At 38.4% G+C, this 23,376-nt stretch overlaps 1 protein-coding gene across 3 annotated transcripts in view; it reads left to right on the forward strand.

Annotated features, from left to right (window-relative positions):
- The window catches only part of ATP7A (ATPase copper transporting alpha), a 143,846-nt gene that overhangs the window by 98,461 nt on the left and 22,009 nt on the right, over positions 1-23,376 (forward strand). Inside the window, exons 7-14 of one of the 3 annotated variants that reach the window (XM_015127720.3) lie at positions 4,941-5,102; positions 6,974-7,050; positions 7,254-7,479; positions 8,664-8,897; positions 10,433-10,524; positions 11,531-11,658; positions 15,676-15,830; positions 16,371-16,505. In XM_015127720.3, coding sequence (XP_014983206.3) covers positions 4,941-5,102; positions 6,974-7,050; positions 7,254-7,479; positions 8,664-8,897; positions 10,433-10,524; positions 11,531-11,658; positions 15,676-15,830; positions 16,371-16,505 — 1,209 coding nt within the window. The remainder of the gene's footprint in view (positions 1-4,940; positions 5,103-6,973; positions 7,051-7,253; positions 7,480-8,663; positions 8,898-10,432; positions 10,525-11,530; positions 11,659-15,675; positions 15,831-16,370; positions 16,506-23,376) is intronic. The other 2 variants (XM_077989486.1, XM_077989487.1) reach the window with 2 other exon arrangements.

Raw genomic sequence — 23,376 nt, forward strand, 5'->3', positions numbered from 1 at the left:
AAAATAAATCAATATTAACTGACAAGTAAAGATTTCTAGGACCTATTATTTACTTAAGCAAAACAAGTTGCAGTGTAATACTTGTGGCATAATCCCATTTAGTAAAAAATGCAAAACTACATGTATATGTACTTATGTATGTATATAAACACCTAGAGAAAAGACTAGTGTATACACATGATTAACAGTGTTTATCTCAGGAAGAGAATGGGATTGAGGGAGAAGAGCAAAGAGAAACTTGCATCGTTTCAACACTGAAAATTTTACAGCTAGAATGTATTTATTTGTATAATTAAAAAAATTAACCTTGTACCAAAATAAGTTCCAGTTTAAGCAAAAATTTGAATGTAGGCTGGGTGTGGTGGCTCACGCCTGTAATCTCAGCATTTTGGGAGGTTGAGGTGGGAGGATCACTTGAGCCCAGGAGTTCACGACCAGCCCAGGCAACAGGTAAAACCCCACCTCTACAAAAAGTAAAAATTTAGGCCAGTCGTGGTGGCTCATGCTTGTAATCCCAGCACTTTGGGAGGCCGAGGTGGGTAGATCACCTGAGGTCAGGAGTTCAAGACCAGCCTGACCAACATGGTGAAACCCCTCTCTACTAAAAATACAAAAATTAACTGGGTGTGGTGGCGTGCGCCTGTAATCTCAGCTATTCGGGAGGCTGAGGTGTGAGAATTGTTTGAACCTGGGAGGTGGAAGTTGCACTGAGCCAAGACTGTGCCACTGCACTCCAGCCTGGGCGACACAGTGGGATTCTATCTCAAAAAATTAAAAAATAAAAATAAGAATAAAAATTAAGTAAAACTTTAGCGAGATGTGGTGGCATGTACCTGTAGTCCCAGCTACTCGGGAAGCAGAGGTGGGAGGATTGCTTGAGCCTGGGAGGTTGAGGCTGCAGTGAGCTGTGTTCATGCCACTGCACTCCAGCCTAGGGGACGGAGCAAGACTTTGCCCGCCTCCCAAAATTGAATGTAAATAATGAAATCATGAAATTACTAGAAGAAATATTTGGAGCATTTTTTTTTCAATATTATGAAACTTTCAGACATACAGAAAAGTCAGAAGAATTGTACAGTAGATACCCTATATATACCAGCTAGATTCTACAATTAATATTTTACTGTATTTGCTTTATCATACATCAATCCATCAATTCATCACTGAAATACTTTTAGACTCACAAGGAAGTACAAAAATAGTACAGAAAATTTCCATGTAGCCTTCATCTAGCTTTTCCCAATGATAACATCTAATTCATTTATACAACAATATTAGAGGCCGGGCGCAGTGGCTCATGCCTGTAATCCCAGCACTTTGGGAGGCCGAGGTGGGTAGATCACCTGAGGTCAGGAGTTCAAGACCAGCCTGGCCAACATGGTGAAATCCTGTCTCTACTAAAAATACAAAAAATTAGCCAGGCATGGTGGCATGCGCCTATAATCCCAGATACTCAGGAAGCTGAGGCAGGAGAATTGCTTGAACCTGGGAGGCGGAGGTTGCAGTGGGCCAAGATCATGCCATTGCACTCCAACCTGGGCAACAACAGTGAAACTCCTTCTCACCAAAAAAAAAAAAAAAAAAAAAAAAAAATTGGAGTAGGAAGCGTTTTTCTAAAATATGATACAAAACCGATAAAAGAAAAGATTAATAGATTGATGAATTCAGATACCTAAACATTTCTTCTTGGGAGGAAAACACTGAATGGAAAGTCAAAAGGCAATTAAAATAATTATAATTCATATCATAGATGAAGGTTAATTTTCTTCATATATGAAGAACTTTTATACATCAATAAGACAAACGTCATCAACCCAAAATTTCTTTTTGATGATAAAGGATATGAACTGACAGTTCACAGAAAAGCAAAAACGATACCTCTTGAAGATGTTCAACTTCATTTGTAATGAGTAAAGCAAATTAAAATGGCACTGAAGTACCATTTTCACCTATTGGATTGGTAAAGTTAACAATTTTGTTAACACTGTGTTTTTGATCTCTCATGTATTGCTGGTGGAGTGTACATTGATACAAGCTGCCAATATCTGTCAAAGGTGAAATTGCACACAGCCTTTGCCTCAGAGGTTCCACTTGTAGAAATTTATCCAACAGACATGTTTGCATATGTATGAAATGATATATATACAAAGATGTTCATTATAGTATTGTTTACAATAGCAAAAGATAGGGAAAAACTAAATTTCAGTCATTAGGGACTAAATACATTATGATACATCCATATCATGGGATACTGAGTAGATATTAAAAAGAATGATGAAGAATGAGTAGGCTTTTATATGTTTTTAAGGATTGAAAAATAATAGCTTTTTTGAAATACCATAAAACTCACCTTTTTAAAGTGTACAACCCAGTACATTTTAGTATATTCACAGACTGTGCAACTATCACCACTATCTGATTTCAAAACATTTTCATCCCCATTAAAATAAAACTCATTAGTAGTCATTCTTTAGTCCTAATCTCTTATCTGTACTGGTTCTGCTCTCTCTGCCCTAGGCAACCACTAATCTACTTTATATTTGTATAGATTTGCCTATTCTGGACATTTCATATAAATGGAATAATATAATATGTGGTCCTTTGTAACCGACTTCTTTTATTTACCATAGTGTATTCATGGTTGATCCGTGTTCTAGCGTGTATCATTACTGCATTCCTTTGTATTACCAAATAATATTCTGGTGTATGAATATACTGCATTTTGTTGATTTATTCATCAGTTTATGGACAATTGGGTTGTTTCCACTTTATGAATATTGCAGCTATTGTAAGTAATGCTGCTATGAACATTCATGTACAAGTTTTTGTGTGAACTTATGTTTTTAATTCCCTTGGGGATATACCTAGAAGTGGAATTACTAAGTCATCTAGTAACTCTATATTTAGCCTTTTAAGGGACTGCCAAACTTTTTCTAAAGCAGCTGTATCATTTCGTATCCCCACCAACATTGTATTGACGTTCCAATTGTTCCATATGCATGTCAACACTTGCTATTACCTTTTTATTATAGCCATCTCAGTGGAAGCGAACTGGTATCTCATTTTGGTTTTGATTTGCATTTCCCTGATGACTAATGATGTTGAGTATCTCTTCTTGTGCTTATTGGCCTTTCATAAATGTTCTTTGGAGAAACAATTCGAATTTTTGCCTTTTTTTTTTTTTTGAGACGGAGCCTCGCTCTGTCGCCCAGGCTGGAGTGCAATGGTGCGATCTCGGCTCACTGCAAGCTCCGCCTCCCAGGTTCACACCATTCTCCTGCCTCAGCCTCCCGAGTAGCTGGGACTACAGACGCCCGCTGCCACGCCCAGCTAATTTTTTTGTATTTTTAGTAGAGACGGGGGTTTCACCATGCTGCCAGGATGGTCTCGATCTCCTGACCTTATGATCCACCCGCCTCAGCCTCCCAAAGTGCTGGGATTACTGGCGTGAGCCACCGCGCCTGACCATTTTTGCCCATTTTTAATTGGATTGTTTGTCTTTTTATTACTGAGTTGTAAGAATATATATTCTAGATACAAGTCCCTTATCTGATATATGATTTTCAAATATTTTCTCCCATTCTGGTATTGTCTCTTTACTTCCTTGGTGGTGTTGTTTAGAACACAGAAGTTTTCTGGGTACAGCGTAGGTGCATGTGCATATATTTATGAGGTATATGAGATGTTTTGATCCACGCATGCAATGAGTAACAAACACATATAAAATGGGGTATCCATCCCCTCAAGCATTTATCCTTTGTGTTACAGATAATCCATTTATACTCTTTTAGTTATTTTTAAATGTATGATTAAGTTATTATTACTATATTCATCCTGTTGTGCTATGAAATACTATGTCTTATTCATTCTATTTTTTTGTACTCCATCTTGTTTTCTTGAATAAATGCTTCCTAGATTGCTGCAAACTTTTGTTTGATTTCCAGATTTCTGGAAAAAGATGGTTCTTACAATTTCTGCCCGTTTTCTCATGGCTTTTACAGAGAGAATTTTAGAGGTCTTACTGCACCATTTGCACTGATATCCCTTCAGCAGATATTCTTGAATAAATCCTTCTTAATTTGTGGTATGCCCTTTGGTCAATTTCCAGAGTATTTCAATGGCTATTTTTTGATACTTTTGTCAGTTTTATCATTGCTTTTTGAGGAAAGGATTGCTGAGCTCCTCACACAGTCATTCTAGAAGTCATGCCCATCCATCTTAGAATTTAATGCCCAGCTAAACTATAACCCCACTCAAGATATAGGGAAAAATACATTTTTTAGACATAAATAGTCAAAACACTTTTGCCATCCATTAACTTCACTAAAAGTTATACTAGTGGTTATATACTTTAGCAGGATGAAAAAAAAAAATCCAGAGGGAAGCAAGACTTTGGATACAAGAAACAATAATAAATGTCAAATCCTCTATCACTAAGTAGTAGTGACAGGAATTGGGAGACTTTTAATGAGATCCTTTTCTATCTGGGACCATATATTTGTTGAATGTGGTATAAAAATGATATCCTAATGATCATATCTAAAGCATACTAGTAGTGCAATTAAGATCTTGTGTGGCAATCCCATGAGTCCTTTTGTGAAAAGTGGTAACTCGGGCTGGGCACAGTGGATCACTTGAGGTCAGGAGTTCAAGACCAGCCTGGCCAACATGGTGAAACCCCGTCTCTACAAAAAAGACAAAAGAATTAGCCGGGCATGGTAGAACATGCCTGTAACCCCAGCTACTTAAGAGGCTGAGGCAGGAGAATCACTTGAACCTGGGAGGCTGAGGTTGCAGTGAGCCGAGATTGCGCCGCTGTATTCCAGCCTGGGTGACAGAGCAAGAGCCTCTGTCTGGAAAAAAAAAAAAAAAAAAAGATAACTCATGTTTAATGGTGGAAAAAGTATATTCCTGAATAATAAATGCTTTGTCTTTAACAGGTGAGAGGAATGACGTGTGCCTCCTGCGTACATAAAATAGAGTCGAGTCTCACAAATCACAGAGGGATCCTGTACTGCTCCGTGGCTTTGGCAACCAACAAAGCACATATTAAATATGACCCAGAAATTATTGGTCCCAGAGATATTATCCATACAATTGAAGTAAGTGCCAAGAATTTATGTTTCTGTGTTCTTACCTATTTAATCAGCATTCCCGTGAATCATTTCTGGTTTGCATCAGATAGAGGCAATGAAAAAAAAAATCTAACTCCTTTGAATACTTCAAACAAGATCTGTCTCAAAATTTAATGTAAATGTGTCTGCTTTTTTTTTTTTTTTGGTCTTTTTCAGGAAAAGTTAGGCAAAGGTACATTTACACTATTAATCAGGAGCAAACAAGTTAGAACCACAAAACACGCAAAATATTTAGAAAATGAAAATAAAGTATAATTTGTTATAAATAAGATTCATAGTAGTTACTAAGAAAGTGAAGAATCCTGCTTGATGGCTTTTTGTTTGTTAGGTCAAAACAAAAGACCTATTTTTAAGTTAAAGTAAGAAATTTAAAAGACCAAACCCAGCTGGACGTGGTGGCTCATGCCTATAATCTCAGCATTTTGGGAGGCCTAGACGGCAGAATCACTTGAGGCCAGGAGTTCAAGACCATCCTGGGCAACATAGTGAGACCCTGTCTCTGCAACAAAAATGAAAATAATTAGCCAGGTGTGGCGCCACGCACCCATAGTGTTAGTCACATGAGAAGCAGAGGTAGGAAGATTGCTTAAGCCCGGGAGTTCAAGGTTACCATGAGAGAGACCCTGTCTCTAAAACAAACAACACAACCCTTTCTTTGTGACAGATTCATCCTGTGTTCTTCAATAAATCTTAAGTGGTAATACATGTGAATGTATTTTAAAAGTTTCAGTATGCTATAGAATTGGTGTTCAAGTGATTTAAAGCATCTTAATGGTTCAATTAAGATCCTATTAGTATAGATGACATTACCATTACCATTTTTGTGAAACTAGTGTTACTGAGTACCTACTATGTGCCGGTTACCAAGACTGCAAAGCTTCAACCCTTAATTGCCACAGCAATGTGGTCATACTCATTATGGAGGTGAGGAAACCCAGATTAAGAGAAGTTAAGTTACTTACCAGAGTCACATAGCTAGTAACTGTCATAACTGGGATTTGAGCCTAATTACTCTGACTCCAAAGCTCATGCTTGTTCTATTCACTGTGCACTGCCAACAAATGTAAGATGGCAGCATTTCCCCTAGCAGTTGGAAATATAATGTGTATTACTATCTATGGTCAGATAAGTCTTGCTTAGGGGTAGTTTCCTTTTTATACTTTGTTTTATTGGGGAAAATGATTTTTGTTCATGTTCTTTTTCTGATAAAACAAGAATAAATACTGCATATGCAAGGCCTTGAATAATCTATTTAGTATGGTGCTAGCTTTTATTTTTTTTTTCCTGAGACAGAGTCTCACTCTGTTGCCCAGGCTGGAGTGCAGTAGCGCGATCTCAGCTCACTGCAACCTCTGCCTCCTGGGTTCAAGTGATTCTCCTGCCTCAGCTTCCCGAGTAGCTGGGATTACAGGCGCCTGCCCCTACGCCCAGCTAATTTTTTGTATTTTTAGTAGAGACTGGTGCTCTCGAACTCCTGACCTTGTGATTTGCCTGCCTCGGCCTCCCAAAGTGCTGGGATTACAGGCATGAGCCACCATGCCCAGCCTGGTGCTAGCTTTTATGGCCTATTAATGAGAACCTCTACTGAGGACAGTTGTACTTGAGTTAAACTGTTATATATAGGATAGGTATTAACTAGAATTAAGGAAATATTCACTTCTTTGATGAAAGTTTGGAAATAAAGGCAATCAAGAACAGGAAGCACATCTTCATCTTTGTATTCCCCAGAGTGACTTGCCCTCAGTAATGGAACTGTTCTTAATGACAATACCATGGCTTAGAATTTCTGTACCCAACGTATGTTCACTGAAATAATTTTTTCTCATGAATTTCCTTAGAGCTTAGGTTTTGAAGCTTCTTTGGTCAAGAAGGATCGGTCAGCAAGTCACCTAGATCATAAACGAGAAATAAGACAGTAAGTACTTTTAGAGTGTCAGTAAGAAACAAATTTTGACTCCTTATTACAAGTTTAACATCCTTTTTGCATGTCAGTTTTTATAATATCATCCTTATACTGGATGAAATGGTCACAATGTGTATCTCTCTATAGTACATAGAATCTTTACCTGTTAGCTATTTATGACCATTATTTTTCTTTTTTTATTTTTTCCATATAAGATGGAGGCGGTCTTTTGTTGTGAGTCTGTTTTTTTGTATTCCTGTAATGGGACTGATGATATATATGATGGTTATGGACCACCACTTTGCAACTCTTCACCATAGTCAAAACATGAGTAAAGAAGAAATGATCAACCTTCATTCTTCTATGTTCCTGGAGCGCCAGATTCTTCCAGGATTGTCCATTATGAATTTGCTGTCCTTTTTATTGTGTGTACCTGTACAGGCAAGTGAATTGTTAGCAAATATATTTGTTAATAATGAAAAATAAGCAAAATTTGGCAGGCAAGGTTTTATTTTCAACTGCAAAACTGATGTTAGCCAGAAGTCTGATCATTTTATGCCATATGCTTTACAGAAATAATCTTCAACTGAGTAGTTATTTAAGTAGATAATAGACGCCATTTATCCCCTAAGAAAGAGGTCAAGTTTTTTGGATTTCGTATTTATATCTACTACTGTATATAACGTTATTTTATTTTTAAATTTTTATTTATCTATTTTTTTTTTAGAGATGGGGTTTTGCTCTGTCACCCAGGCTGGAATGCAGTGGTACAAGCACAGCTCACTGCAGTCTTGAACTCCTGGGCTGAAGCAGTCCTTCTGCCTCAGCCTTCTGAGTAGCTGGGACTTACAGGCACTAGCCACTGCACCCAGCTCAATGACTTTATTTTTGTTATTTCTTCCTGGCACTTCAGTTCATTACTTTCTGTATGTTTTAAACTCTTTTTTCAAGATAAACTTTTACTGAGGAATAGAATACTTCTATCAAATAAATATTTTCCTTTATCTGATCCTTATAAAAGGCAATAATGATTTTTAAAAAAATCTTAAGTTTCTCTGTTTTAATGAAATAAGCTTTCCAGTTATATTTACCAACAAAAACAGCCAACAGATTTCATAGCTTGTGATACACCACTTAGTTTGAGTTTTGGAAAGATGGGTGAGTTTTATACAAAAAAAAGTAATTCCTTTCCTAGTTCCTGTTTTTGCTGGCCTCAGAAAGAAAAATCTGCTTGGTGTGATGGCTCATGCCTGTAATCCCAGCTACTTGGGAGGCCGAGGCAGGAGGGTTGCTTGAGGCCAGGAGTTTGAGACCAGCCTGGGCAACATAGCAAGACCGTCTCTTAAAAAAAAAAAAAAAAAAAAAAGGAAGAAACATCTGATTTTCCTTGTATTATGGAATATCCATTGGACCGTAGATGATAGCCCCCACAGGCTTATGCAGCAATTTGAATACCTCCCTCTGCATGTACATCTATTGAAATACAAATATGATTGTTTTGGCTTAATCTCCTTTTAATGTTTATGGGTTAGCTAAAAGCCAAAGAAAATGACTATTGATACTTTAAGTTGTTGATATATATATGAATTTTTAAAAATTCATTGATTATCATTCCTATATTGCAGTTTTTCGGAGGCTGGTACTTCTACATTCAGGCTTATAAAGCACTGAAGCATAAGACAGCAAATATGGACGTACTGATTGTGCTGGCAACCACCATTGCATTTGCCTACTCTTTGGTTATTCTTCTAGTTGCAATGTATGAAAGAGCCAAAGTGAACCCTATTACTTTCTTTGACACACCCCCTATGCTGTTTGTGTTTATTGCACTAGGCCGATGGCTGGAACATATAGCAAAGGTAAAGTAAGAAAGGGTGACATTTGTTAAAATGTTGGGTGGATAAATGACCATAGTATTTTTTAGGCCAATCATTGGAAATACATGTTTTTATGTAGTTAACCATTTACTGAAAGACGTATTTTCATTTTGGCAATATTTTAAGTTAAATATCCATTTAGAAGATTTACCAAATATGGAATTAATACTGTAGATTGTACAGTATGTCTGTTTATTTTAAGAGAGACAAATGAGAAATACTTATCACTTGTTTACTTACATCACATTATTAATTGAAAATTGACATGACCACATGGTTTAAAATAATGATAGAAAAAATTCACCCATATTCCCTTGCTATAATGTAAATCATTTTCTAATTCCATTCTACATACCTTTCTATTTAACAGAGTTGCAAATGTAGTATTCATGCTACTTTGTACCCTTAACACTGTAAAGTTTTTCCCCATTTTTGCAGTCTAGATAATTATCTAATATTTCTGACTAAGTCTGTCATGTCAGTTTGCTTTAATTTACTAAACCATTCAGGTATTTTTCACCATTAGATTGTTTCTAATTTTTTATTTTTAGATAATCCTGCATTGAACATATTCATGTCTAATAGTCATTTCCATTGAGCTAATATCTTGGAAGACATTACAGAGGATGTGATTACTGGGTTAAAGGGCATAAATATTTCTCTGGTTCATGCTACAAGTTGTAACAGTTTTTGCCAGCAGGGGTACATCAGTGAAGTATTTTTACTACAACTTCACCAGCATTGCATCCCCCCCAAATTCTTGCTAAGTTAATAGACATTAAATGGTATTACAGGGTTACTTTAGTTTGTGTTTCTTCCATTAATGGTAGGGATAAACATTTTTTCATCATCGGATGTTTATATTCCTTTTGAATGATTTGCCTGTATATGTCCTTTGCCTGTGTGTTTATTGGGTTCCTCATGTTTTTCTTATTAATTTATATAATTTCTTCATAAATTATCCCTAATAATACTTTTAAAAATATTTTGTGTACTTTTAGGCTGGGCGTAGTGGCTCATGCCTGTAATCCCAGCACTTTGGGAAGCCGAGGTGGGCAGATCACAATGTCAGGAGTTTGAGACCAGCCTGGCCAACATGGTGAACCCCATCTCTACTAAAAATACAAAAATTAGCCAGGCGTGTAATCTCAGCTACTCGGGAGGCTGAGGCAGGAGAATTGCTTGAACCCAGGAGGCAGAGATTGCAGTGAGCCGAGATCACGCTACTGTACTGCATCCTGGGTAACAGAGTGAGACTCTGTCTCAAAAAAATAAATAAATAAAAAATAAAATATTTTGTGTACTTTATCTTTTTGAAGTGAAACATTTTCTAGTGAAACATTTTGAAGTAAAACATTCAAACATTTTGAAGTGAAACATTTTCATATTAATTTTTGAACAAATTAATATTCCTAAAGCTGTCTTTTGGGTAAATGCTAAAGATTGTATTTTTATTTTAGTTAAGACTTGAACTTTTTCTTCCTTAGCATTTTCAATGTGTTTGTTTTAATTTATAGGGCAAAACATCAGAGGCTCTTGCAAAGCTAATTTCACTACAAGCTACAGAAGCAACTATTGTAACTCTTGATTCTGATAATATCCTCCTCAGGTATTTATCTTCCCTCTTCCCTCTTCTCTTTTTTTAACTTCTTAAGAAAAATTTCAGATATACACAGAAGTAAAAAAAGGACTATCATGAATTCACATAATCTGTCTCCCAGATATAAAAATTATCCACATTTTGCCATGCTTCATCTATCCATTTTATCTTTCTTTCTTGTTGCAGTAGTATTAAACCAAATGTCAGTCATATTGTTTTACTGCTAAATAGTCTGTATTATCTCTAAAAAGGATATATTCTGATATAACTATACTACCATATTGTACCTAACAAAATGAACATTAATTCCTTAATGTCACCTAAGACCCAATTCATATTCATGTTTCTCCTGTTGTCTCCAAAATGTTTTAAGTCTCTTTGCCTGAAATAGAATTCAAACAAGATCCATGCATCATCGCATTTGACTATCATATGACTTATGTTCTTTTAATCTAAAACAGTACCTCCCTTCTTTCTTTTCATTCTCCTTCCTTCCCTCCTGCCCCCAAAACAATTGACTTGTTGAAGAAATAGCCATCAGTTGTTCTGTAGAATATCCCACAATCTGAATTTATCTCTTTGCTTCCTTTTGGTTTCATTTAACTTGTTCTATAACTCCTGTGTTACTTGTAAATTGGAAGATAAAGCTAAAGACTTGATTAGATTTCAATCTTTTGTATTCCTCATTTTTATACTCATAAAATTGTTTAGGCAAAGTTACATAATAAATAAAGTTTTAGTTAAATGAAACCTATTACATTATTTTTTAAAACTTTCATTTTTTAACAATGACTGTTCAAAAAAATATTTAGAGTGCCTACTTTGTGCTAGCTACTGTACTGTTCATTAACAGTAAGCAAGACTGACATACTAGTTCCTAGCTTAAATGTTGGTTCTAGCTTCCATTGGTAGTAATTATGGAGCCACAAGCTTGACGTGAACTAAAGAGCTTGCATGGAGAGGTCAGGGTAGGAAGCATATTATAATGGTGCTTTTTATGTTAACTTATATCCAGTGAAGAACAAGTGGATGTAGAACTTGTACAACGTGGAGATATCATTAAAGTAGTTCCAGGAGGCAAATTTCCAGTGGATGGTCGTGTTATTGAAGGACATTCTATGGTAGATGAGTCCCTCATCACAGGTATGTTCTTTCAAAGGATCATGACCAAAATGTTAAGAAGAATAGACATGAAAGATGAAGCACTTTTTGTCGAAGCTATGAATACATAAATTATGAACAAAGAAAATAAGTTCTTTTAAGACTGTATTAAATCAGTTTCCTCAGATTTACTTTGTGGCTTTAGTTATGCTATTAGTCCATTTTCACATTGCTATGAAGAAATACCTGAAACTGGGTAATTTATAAAACAAAGAAGTTTAATTGACTCACAGTTCCACATGTCTGGGGAGGCCTCAGGAAACTTGTAATCATGGTGGAGGAAAAGGGGAAGCAAGGACCTTCTTTACAAGGCAGCAGGAGAGAGAAGTGCTAGCAGGGGAAATGCCAGATGCTTATAAAACCATAAGGTTTCATGAGAACTCACTATCATGAGAACAACATAGGGGAAACTGCCCCCATGATTCAATCACCTCCCCTCCTCGACATGTGGGGATTACAATTTGAGATGAGATTTGGGTGGGGACACAGAGCCAAACCATATCATGCCACCCTTGACCCCTCCCAAATGTCATGTCTTTTCACATTTCAAAACCAATCATGCCTTCCCAACAGTCCCCCAAAGTCTTATTTCAGCATTAACTCAAAAGTCCACAATCTAAACTCTCATCTGAGACAAGTCAAGTCCCTTCCACCTATGAGACTGTAAAATCAAAAACTATTTCCTTCCAAGATACAATGTGAGTACAGGCATTAGATAAATGCTCTCATTCCAAATGGGAGAAATTGGCCAAAACAAAGGGGCTACAGGCCCCATGCAAGTCTAAAATCCATTGGGGCAGTCATTAAATCTTAATAAATCTTAAAGCTCCAAAATGATCTCCTTTGACTTCATGTCTCACATCCAGGTCATGCTGATGCAAGAAGTAGGCTCCCAAGGTCTTGGTCAGATCCACCCCTGTGGCTTTGCAGGGTACAGCCCCCCCAAAATGGCTGGTTTCACAGGCTGGTGTTGAGTGTCTGTGGCTTTTCCAGGTGCACAGTACAAGCTGTTGGTGAATCTCTACCATTCTGTGGTCTGGAGGATAGTGGCCCTCTTCTCACAGCTCCACTAGGCAGTGCCCCATTGGGGACTCTGTGTAGGGGCTCCAGACTCACATTTCCCTTCTGTACTGCCCTAGCAGAGGTTTTCCATGATGGCTCCTCCCCTGCAGCAGACTTCTGCCTGGACATCCAGGCATTTCCATACATCCTCTGAAATCTAGGCAGAGATTCCCAAACTTCAGTTCTTTACTTCTGTGTACCTGCAGGCCCAACACCACATGGAAGCTGCCAAGGCTTGGGGCTTGCACCCTCTGAAGCAATGGCCTGAGTTTTACCTTGACCCCTTTTAGCCCTGACTAGAGCTGAAGCTGCTGGGATGCAGGATACCATGTCACTGAGGCTGCACAGAGCATCAGAGGCCCTGGTTCCCAGCCCACAAAATCATTTTTTCTCCTAGGCCTCAGGGCCTGTGATGGGAGGGGCTACTGCCAAGATCTCTGACATGTCCTGGAGATGTTTTTCCCATTGTCTTGGTGATTAACATTTGGCTCCTCATTACTTATGCAAATTTCTGCAGCCAGCTTGAATTTCTCCCCAGAAAATGGGTTTTTCTTTTCTATTGCATTGTCAGGCTGCAAATTTTCGAAGCCTTTATGCTCTGCTTCCCTTTTAAACGTAAGTTCCAGTTTCAAACCATCTCTTTGTGAACACATAAAACTGAATGCTTTCAGAATAATGCAGGTCACATCTTGAATGCTTTGCTGCTGAAAAAATTTCTTCTGCCAGGTATCATAAATCATCTCTCTCAAGTTCACTATTCCACAGATCTCTAGGGTGGGGGCAAAATGCCACCCGTCTCTTTTCTAAAGCATAGCATGAGGGACCTTTACTCCAGTTCCCAATAAGTTCCTCATCTCCATCTGAGACCACCTCAGCCTGAACTTCATTGTTCACATGACTATCAGCATTTTGATCAAAACCATTCAACAAGTTTGGCTGGGTGCAGTGGCTCATGCCTGTAATCCCAGCACTTTTGGGAGGCCGAGGCTGGTGGATCACTTAAGGTCAGGAATTTGAGACCAGCCTGACTAACATGGTGAAACCCCTTCTCTACTAAAAATATAAAATTAGCTGGGTTTGGTGGAGCATGCCTGTAATCCCAGCTACTTGGGAGGATGGGGCAGAAGAATCACTTGAACTCAAGAAGCAGGGGTGGCAGTGAGCCGAGATTGCGCCATTGCACTCCAGCCTGGGCAAGAAGTGCGAAACTCTGTTACAGAAACAAAAAACAAAAAACAAAAGCCAAAACCATTCACCAAGTTTCTATGAAGTTCCAAACTTTCCCACATTTTCCTGTCTTTTTCTGAGCCCTCCAAACTGTTCCAGCCTCTGCCCATTACCCAGTTCCAAAGTCGCTTCCACATTTTCAAGTATCTTTATAGCAGTGCCCTACTCCCTGTGGTAACAACTTACTCCATTTACTACATTAGTCGGTTTTCACACTGCTCTAAAGAAATATCCAACACTGGGTAATTTATGAAGGAAGGGGGTTTAATTGATTCACAGTTCTGCATGACTGGGAAGGCCTCAGGAAACTTAAAATCTTGGCAGAAGGTGAAAGGGGCAATGACCTTCTTCATAAGGCAACAGAGAGAAGTGCCAGCAGGGGAAATGCCAGACACTTACAAAACCATCAGATCTCGTGAAAACTCACTCATCACAAGAATAGCATGGGGGAAATGGCACCCCATGACTCAATCACCTCCCTCCCTTGACATGTGGGGATTATAGGTCCCTCCCTCAACATGTGGGGATTATAATTAGAGATGAAACTTGGGTGGGGACACAGAGCCAAACCATATCAGCTATTGAAGGCTTTTATCACTGGAGATTATTAGCTACTAGAATGCATAACCAAAGGAAGTTGTCTCAGTTTCCTGTACACCTGATGGACTTTGGCAAATTTTCCTGGGCAAATACCTATTCTGTCTTTCTGCTGTAAAGACTGGTCTAATCTGAGCTATGATACGAGTCCAGGTTTTCCACATCAGGGTCTACTCTAAGGGAATAAGCCTGGCATAGTTTTAGAAATCTTAGGTAAAATCTGAAGCAGAACCAAAATGATACCTTTCCCATCTCAACTCTCTGATAGTCCTAGAAGAAACTCAGTTTATGAACCATGTGGAAGTAATGTGGGACTGTGTGTTTCTTCCTTTATTTTATTTTGTTTATTTTGAGACAGGGTCTTACCCTGTCACCCAAGCTGGAGTACAGTGGCACAATCTCGACTCATGGTATCCTCTGCCTCCTGGGCTCAATCCTCCCACCTCAGCCTCCCGTGTACCTGGGACTACAGGCGCATGCCACCATGCCTGGCTAACTTTTGTATTTTTTTTGTACAGATAGGGTTTTGCCATGTTGCCCAGGCTGGACTTGAACTGCTGAGCTCAAGCCATCTGTCTGCCTCAGCCTCCCAAAGTGCTAGGATTACAGGCATGAGCCACTGTGCCCAACGAGACTGTGTGCTTCTCTATAGGGGTGCTATTGCCAGTTTGGATGGAGCAATTCTTAGTTCTGGGGGACTCTCTTACACACTGTAGTACAATTCAGTGTCCCTGACCCTGGCACTGGCACACTAAATCGAAGTAGTAGCACCCCTTTCCCCATCCCGTGCAGTCATTATTACAAACAAAAACTCCCTCCTACATTTCTAAATGTTCCTTGAGAACAGGTTAAGAACCGATGTTCTAGAACTAGGGTGAAACTCTAAAAGTATCTGCCAACAAGAGCTACCATACAGGTTTTTCCCGTTCAAGGTTTATATTCCTGGCTTTGGCCTAGGGAATTGATACAAGGGAAAGGGGAAAGCAACTTTTACCTAGGCATTTGTTCAGATTCTATTTTATATCTAGATATTTTTGGCAAGTAACAAATAATGATATGTTTCATGATAGTGATCATTTATGCTCCTTAAATGTATCTCTACTCTCCATACAGGGGAGGCAATGCCTGTGGCTAAGAAACCTGGCAGCACAGTGATTGCTGGTTCCATTAACCAGAATGGGTCGCTGCTTATCCGTGCAACTCATGTTGGAGCAGACACAACCCTTTCTCAAATTGTCAAACTTGTGGAAGAGGCACAAACATCAAAGGTAACTTAACTCGCTAGGAGAAACAAACTATTTTCTTTAAAGCCTTCTCAGTATAAATCTTCACCTAGTTTTTACGTTTTCCGATAAAAATTTTAGTTGCATTAATATGGAGTTTGTTTGTTTTTGCTTTGAGACAGGGTCTCAGTCTGTTGCCCAGGCTGGAGTGCAGTGGTACCATCATGGCTCACTGCACTTGACCTCCTAAATTCAAGCAATCCTTCTGCCTCAGCCTCCCGAGTAGCTGGGACTGTGTGTGGGCACATGCCCGCACACCCAGCTAATTTTAAAAAAAATTTTTTTATACAAACAGGGTCTCCCTAAGTTGCCCAGGATGGTCTCAAACTCCTGGACTCAAGCTATCATCCTGCCTTAGTCTCTCAAAGTGTTGGGATTACAGGTGTGAGCCACTACACCTGGCCATTAACATGAAGTTTGTTAAAATATTTCTATTTGTGCTAACTACTAAATATACTCTGCATTCAGTATCAGAAAAGACTTTGATATGCTTCTTCTTATTATTGTTGTTATTTTTAATTCTAGGCTCCTATCCAGCAGTTTGCAGACAAACTCAGTGGCTATTTTGTTCCTTTTATTGTTTTTGTTTCCATTGCCACCCTCTTGGTATGGATTGTAATTGGATTTCTGAATTTTGAAATTGTGGAAACCTACTTTCCTGTAAGTGACTTGTAATAACTCTTTACTATATGCAGAACAATTTGTGAGTCTTTTGCATTAGTAATTCAGTGGAAATAACTTTAATAATTACCAGGACCTTTAAAGGTTTGGAGTGGGAGGGTGATAAGAATAATATTTGCATTTTCATAAATATAAAAAATTTCCTTTTGGAGAAAAATTTTTATTATGACTTGTGATTTTTCAAAAACAAATACCAAACTTTTACATGTTATGCTTAGTCTCATTTCTGACATGGTTTTGCTTTCACAAAGGACTATAGATATATTGAGGAAAACCTCAGGATTTCAGCTCCGTCATTTACTGTCAATGTGATCTTAGACTACTTAATTGCTCTCTGAGCTTCAGTTTCCTCAACTATAAAGTGAAGTTTTAGTAATACCCATTTTGTGTAACTTAAGATTGTTGTGAAGGTTAAATAAGATAATAGAAATAATTTGTAATTTATTAAATGCTTTACAAATATAGGCTATTATTAGTGTCTGCTCATCTAGTTCTCTGATGCTCTCTATGGTGTTGTAAAGTGGTAAAGTAGTAGAACTGGACTGTGCCTCAAATTAGATATATAAACTTTAAGTCATGTAACTTTTACTATCCTCAGTTCTCTTATCTGTAAAATAGGGAAAATAATACCTAAGATACAGGATTGGAATTAGTATAGGTGAAAGCATCTAACATATTGACAGATGCAGGTGACAGCCAAGGGTCCCCCAGTGAAACCCCTGAAGGTTGAAAACCTTTAAGCCTAAAACATCCTGAAGGTTGAAACACCAGACTGCTGGTCCCAGATGAAGCCTGCCCTACCCCCCAACGCCCCACTGATTCTTTCTAAATAATGTCCACCTATGCACTGGGAGGATGGGGTGGGGCCCCGGGAAGTTCACCCCGTTTGTATAGGAGAGGAGTCTGACCTGTCCTGTTCCTGGGTGGTACCGGGGGTTCAGTCGGTGAGGTGGAGAGCCTGTTAACAGGACTCAATCTCATTTTGCTGAGTTGTTTTTCCTTTTTCCGTTTTGGCCAACAAATTCCCTTCCCCCTCACCCTTCAAAGTGTCTGCAAACCTAATCTTTCCTGGCCTTGTGACAAGCATCTGTTCTTTTTCTACAACAACATGTGTACATCTATGAAGTTTATGGAAGCATAAGCCTAGAAATACGTGAAAGCCCCTTCCAGCTGTGTTTCTATATCCATCTGTAACTCTTGGATAAATATTGAAGTATTTGAGAACTTAATAAGAACCTAACACTGTAAAACTATTACTGATAAGAGCTGCAGTGAGCCATGATTTCACTACTGTACTACAGCCTGAGCAACAGAGAGAGACTCCTACTCACAGTAAATAAAGCCTTAGTTTGTTGTGTTTATTTATTTTATTTTTTATTCAGGAGGTACATGTTCAGGTTTGTTTGTTTGTTTGTTATTTATTTATTGAGACAGAGTCTTGCTCTGTCACCCAGGCTGGAGTGCAGTGGCACGATCTCGGCTCACTGCAACTTCCACCTCCCAGGTTCAAATGATTCTCATGCCTCAGCCTCCCGAGTAGCTGGGATTACAGGCTTATGCCACCATGCCCAGCTAATTTTTGTATTTTTAGTAGAGATGGGGTTTCGCCATGTTGGTCAGGGTGATCTCAAATTCCTGACCTCAGGTGATCCACTTGCCTCGGCCTCCCAGAGTGCTGGGATAACAGGCGTGATCCACCGTGCCCGGCCCATGGGTGTATTGTTTATTACATGAGTATATTGGGTGATGCTGGAGTTTAGGCTTATGGTGACCCCATATCCCAAATAGTGAACATGGTACTCAATAAGTAGTTTTTCATCCCTTGTCCCCCTCCCTTCTTCTCACCTTTTGGAGGCCCCACTGCTCATTGATTCCCATCTTTATGTCCATGTGTAACCATTGTTTAGCTTCCGCTTATAAGTGAGAATATGTGGTATTTGATTTTCTGTTCCTACATTAAGTCACTTAGGATAATGACCTCCAGCTTCACCCATGCTACGCAAAGGACATGATTTCATTCTTTTTTTATGGCTGCATAGTATTCCATGGTGTATATGTACCACATTTCCTTTATCCAGTCCATCAATGATGGGCACCTGGGTGACTCCAAGTCTTTGCTATTGTGAAGAGTGCTGTGATAAACACACACGTGCAGTTGTCTTTTTGATAAAACAATTTAAAATAAATAAAGGAAAATCCTTTGAGTAGATATCCAGTAGTGGGATTGCTGGGTTGAATGGTAGTTCTATTTTAAGTTCTTGGAGAAATCTCCAGACTGTTTTCCATAGAGGTTGAACTGATTTACATTCCCACCAATAGTATATAAGTATTCCCTTTTCTCTGCATCATTGCCAACGTCTTGTTATTTTTTGACTTTTTAATTATAGCCATTCTGACTGGTGTGAAGGGGTATTTCATTGTGGTTTTAATTTGCATTTTCCTGATGATTAGTGATGTTGAGTAGTTTTTCATGTGTTTTTTGATAAGTTGTATGTCTTCTTTTGAGAAGTGTCTATTTATGCCCTTTGCCCACTTTTAAATAGGGTTGTTTTATCCTTATTGATTTGATTTGTTTAAGTTTCATATAGAGCCTAGATATTAGTCCTTTGTTGGATGCATACTTAGGAAATATTTTCTCCCATTCTGTATGTCTGTACGTTCTGTGCTTATTCTGTTGATTGTTTCTTTTGTTGTGTAGAAGCTCTTTAGTTTAATTAAATCTCCTTTATTAATTTTTGTTTTTGTTGCAATTGCTTTTCAGGTCTTAGTCATAAATTCTTTCCCTAGGATAATGTCCAGAAGAGTTTTTCCTAGGTTTTCTTGGGGTTTTCATAGTTTGAGTTTTTACATTTAAGTCTTCAATCTATCCTTAGTTAATTTTTATATATGGTGAGAGATATGAGTACAGTTTCATTCTTCTGCACATGGCTAGGTAGTTTTCCCAGCACCATATATTGAATAGGGTGTCCTTTCCCCATTGTTTGTTTTTGTCAACTTTGTTGAATATCAGTTGGTTGTAGATGTGTGGCTTTATTTCTGGGCTCTCTATTTTATGCAATTGATTTACGTGGCTATTTTCGTATCAATACCATGCTGTTTTGATTACTATAATCTTTTAGTATAATTTGAAGTTGGGTAATGTGATGCCTCTAGTTTTATTCTTTTTGCTTAGGATTGCTTCGGCTATTTAGGTTCTTTTTCCATATGAAATTTAGGATTGCTTTTTAAATTCTGTGACAGAAGACAGTAGTAGTTTTATAGGAATTGTGTTCAATCTATAGATTGCTTTGGACAGGATGGTAGTTAGGGTTAGGGTTAGACATGGAGAGAAGATCATCTCCTGCCAAACCCTTTCCCCACACCTACAGTGCTACAGATGCAGCAGTGGTATTTCCCACCAGGAGCCAGCTAACGCACACTTGGACAAAGCATATTTCATGCTTTACATGGTGGCTCCAGCCCTACTACAAGTGAGTCACATGCTGCTTGGGCTTTATCCAAGGGCAAGGCTCAACTTCTTCTCCCGACAGAGTGGCACTGTCCCAGCAAGGAGGGACAGACAAATCACTGAGTTGCCTGCTTTGGTCTGGGGGAAAAGACTAACCCAAACCCATTTTAGTGGTAGCTATCGGAGGGGCATACTCATGGGAACCAAAGGACAAAGTCCTTATGAAGTGAAAGTCAGGAGCCCTACAACAAGGGCACAAAAGAGAAGCTGATCATGTTCTTGCCAGCACAGGATCAGGAATGGGAGTGCACCCTAATGTAATCTCTTCCCACCATCCCTGCATCAGGGCAGGTACTTCCACCTGACACCAACCTACCTGCTGTCTCTTACTTTTGAGTGCCATCTACTGGTCTGTATCCTGAACTGCATCATAAAATTTAAAATCTGCTAAGAGAAAGGCTTAATTCTAGCCCTTAAGATAAGTCCACAGGGACCTCTGCACCCTAAACCCTACAGGAGATTGTCAGCTCTAATGGCTAATACCTCACTACAAAAAGCAGCATCTGAGAAAGCTACAGCATAGAAGCTATCCACAACCAAGGAATCAGTACAGCACCTTGGCCCCCTAAAAGTACCAAAAACAAAGCTAAATAATCATACACAACATGTACCACAGTAAAGCACCCAAAGGAAAGAAAAAGTCCCATGGAAATGATAGCAAATTCAAAAATAGGAAGCAAAAGTTCCCTTGGATGAGAAAGAATTAGTGCAAGAACTCCAGCAGTACAAAAAGTGTTTTCACAACACCAAAGGATTGTTATAGCTCTCTAGCAATGGCTCCTAAGCAGACTGAAATGTCTGGAATGACAGATAAGTAATTTAAAATATGGATTGCAAGGAAACCTCAATGAGATCCAAATGAAAGTTGAAATCCAGTATAAAGAAACCAGAAAAACGATTCAGGATATGCAAGATGAGGTAGCCATATTAAGAAAAAAAAAAAAAAAAAATGGAACTGCTGGAACTGAAAAATTCACTAAAGGAATTTCAAATCCAGAGAACTCCTGCAAAACATTATAGAAGATGACCATCCCCAAGGCACATAGGCATTAGAATATTCAAAGTCAATGCAAAAGAAAAAAGTCTTAAAGGCAGCTACAGAAAAGGGCCAAATTACCTACAGAGAAAACCTATCAGGCTAACCACAGACTTCTCAGTGGAAATGTTACAAAGCTGGAAGTGATTGGGAGCCTATTTTTAGTTTCCCTAAAGAAAAAAAAATTGGCAACCAGGAATTTCATATACTGCCAAATTAAGCTTCATACATGGAGTAGAAACAAAGTCTTCCCCCAGACAAGCAAACAGTAAGGAAATTCGTCACCACCAGACCAGAGCTATAAGAAAGGTTCAGAGGAGTTCTGAACATGGAAACAAAAGAATGATACTTGTCACCACAAAAACATGTATAAATACAAAGCTCACAGACCCTATAAAGCAATTACACAATTGAGACTACAAAGAAACTAGCAAACACCACCATGAGGAACAAAACCTCATATATCAATATTAAACTTGAATGTAAATGGCCTAAATACTACACTTAAAAGACATAGATAGAGTGGCAAATTGGAATAAAAAAACAAGATCCATCCTTTTGCTGTCATCAAGAGACCCATCTCACAGGTAATAACTCATAGGCTCAAGGTGAAGGGATAGAGAAAGATCTGTCATGCAAATGGAAAACAAAGAGCAGGGGTTGCTATTCTTGTGTTAGATAAAACAGAGTTTAAACCAACAATAGTTTTTAAAAAGGCAAAGAAGGGCACTACAAAATGATAAAGGTCTCAATTCAACAAGAAGATTTAACTATCTTAAATACATATGCACCCAACATTGGAGCATCTAGATTTATAAAACAAATACTGCTAGACCTACAAAAAGAGGTAGACTGCCATACAATAATAGTGGAGGACTTCAGTACCCCACTGACAGCACTAGAGAGATCATCAAGGACAAAAAGTAGCAAAGAAATTCTGCACTTAAATTGAATTCTCAACCAAGTGGACCTAATAGATATCTACAGAATACTCCACTCAATAATCACAGAATATACATTCCTCTTATATGAACATGGAACATTCCCTAACATTGACCATAGTCTTGGTCATAAAGCAAGTCTCAATAAATTAAAAAACAACTAGATCAGATCAGGCATCTTCCTACACTACAGTGGAATAAAATTAGAAATCAATACCAAGAGGAACTCGAAAACCCACACAAGTACAGGGAGACTAAACAACCAACCCCTGAATAAATTTTGGGTAAACAATGAAGTTAATGCATTTCTGCCGGGTGTGGTGGCTCATGCCTGTAATCCCAGCACTTTTGGGAGGCCGAGGCAGGTGGATCACCTGAGGTCGGGAGTTCAAGACCAGCCTGGCCAACATGGTGAAACCCTGTCTCTACTAAAAATACAAAAATTAGCTGGGCATGGTGGTGCATGCCTGTAATCCCAGCTACTTGGGAGGCTGAGGCAGGAGAATCACTTGAACCCAGGAGGGGGAGGTTTCACTGAGCCTAGATTGCACCGTTGCACTGCAGCCTGGGCAACAAGAAGAAAACTCCATCTTGAAAAAAAAAAAATTATCTCTATTCCTGATGACATGATTCTATACCTAGAAAACCATAAAGATTTCTCCAAAAGACTCTCAGACCAGATAAACTACTTCAGTAAAGTTTCAGGATATAAAATCAACATACAAAAATTATTAACATTTCTATACACCAACAGTGTCCAACTTGAGAACCAAATCAAGAACTCAATCCCATTTACAATAGTCACACACAAAACATACCTAGGAATACATTTAACCAAGGAGGTGAAAGATCTCTACAAAGAGAACCATAAAAAACTGATGAAAGAAACTGAAGAGGACACAAATGGAAAAACATTCCGTGCCCATGGATTGGAAGCATTAATATTATTTAAACTACCATACTGTCCAAAGCAATCTATAGATTCAACACAATTCATATAAAACTAATGTCCTCTGTCACAGAATTAAAAAAGCAATCCTAAAATTAATATGGAAAAAGAACCTAAATAGCCGAAGCAATCCTAAGCAAAAAGAATAAAACTAGAGGCATCACATTACCTGACTTCAAATTATACTAAAAGGCTATAGTAATCAAAACAGCATGGTACTGATACAAGAATAGACATGTAAATCAATTGAACAAAATAGAGAACCCAGAAATAAAGCCACACACCTACAACCAACTGATCTTCAACAAAGTTGACAAAAACAAACAATGGGGAAAGGACACCCTATTCAATATATGGTATTATTATATGGGATTACAGACATGAGCCACCATGTCCAACCCATTACTGTAATATTA

This window comes from Macaca mulatta, chromosome X (genome assembly GCF_049350105.2).
Source record: "Macaca mulatta isolate MMU2019108-1 chromosome X, T2T-MMU8v2.0, whole genome shotgun sequence".
Lineage (NCBI taxonomy): Eukaryota > Metazoa > Chordata > Mammalia > Primates > Cercopithecidae > Macaca > Macaca mulatta.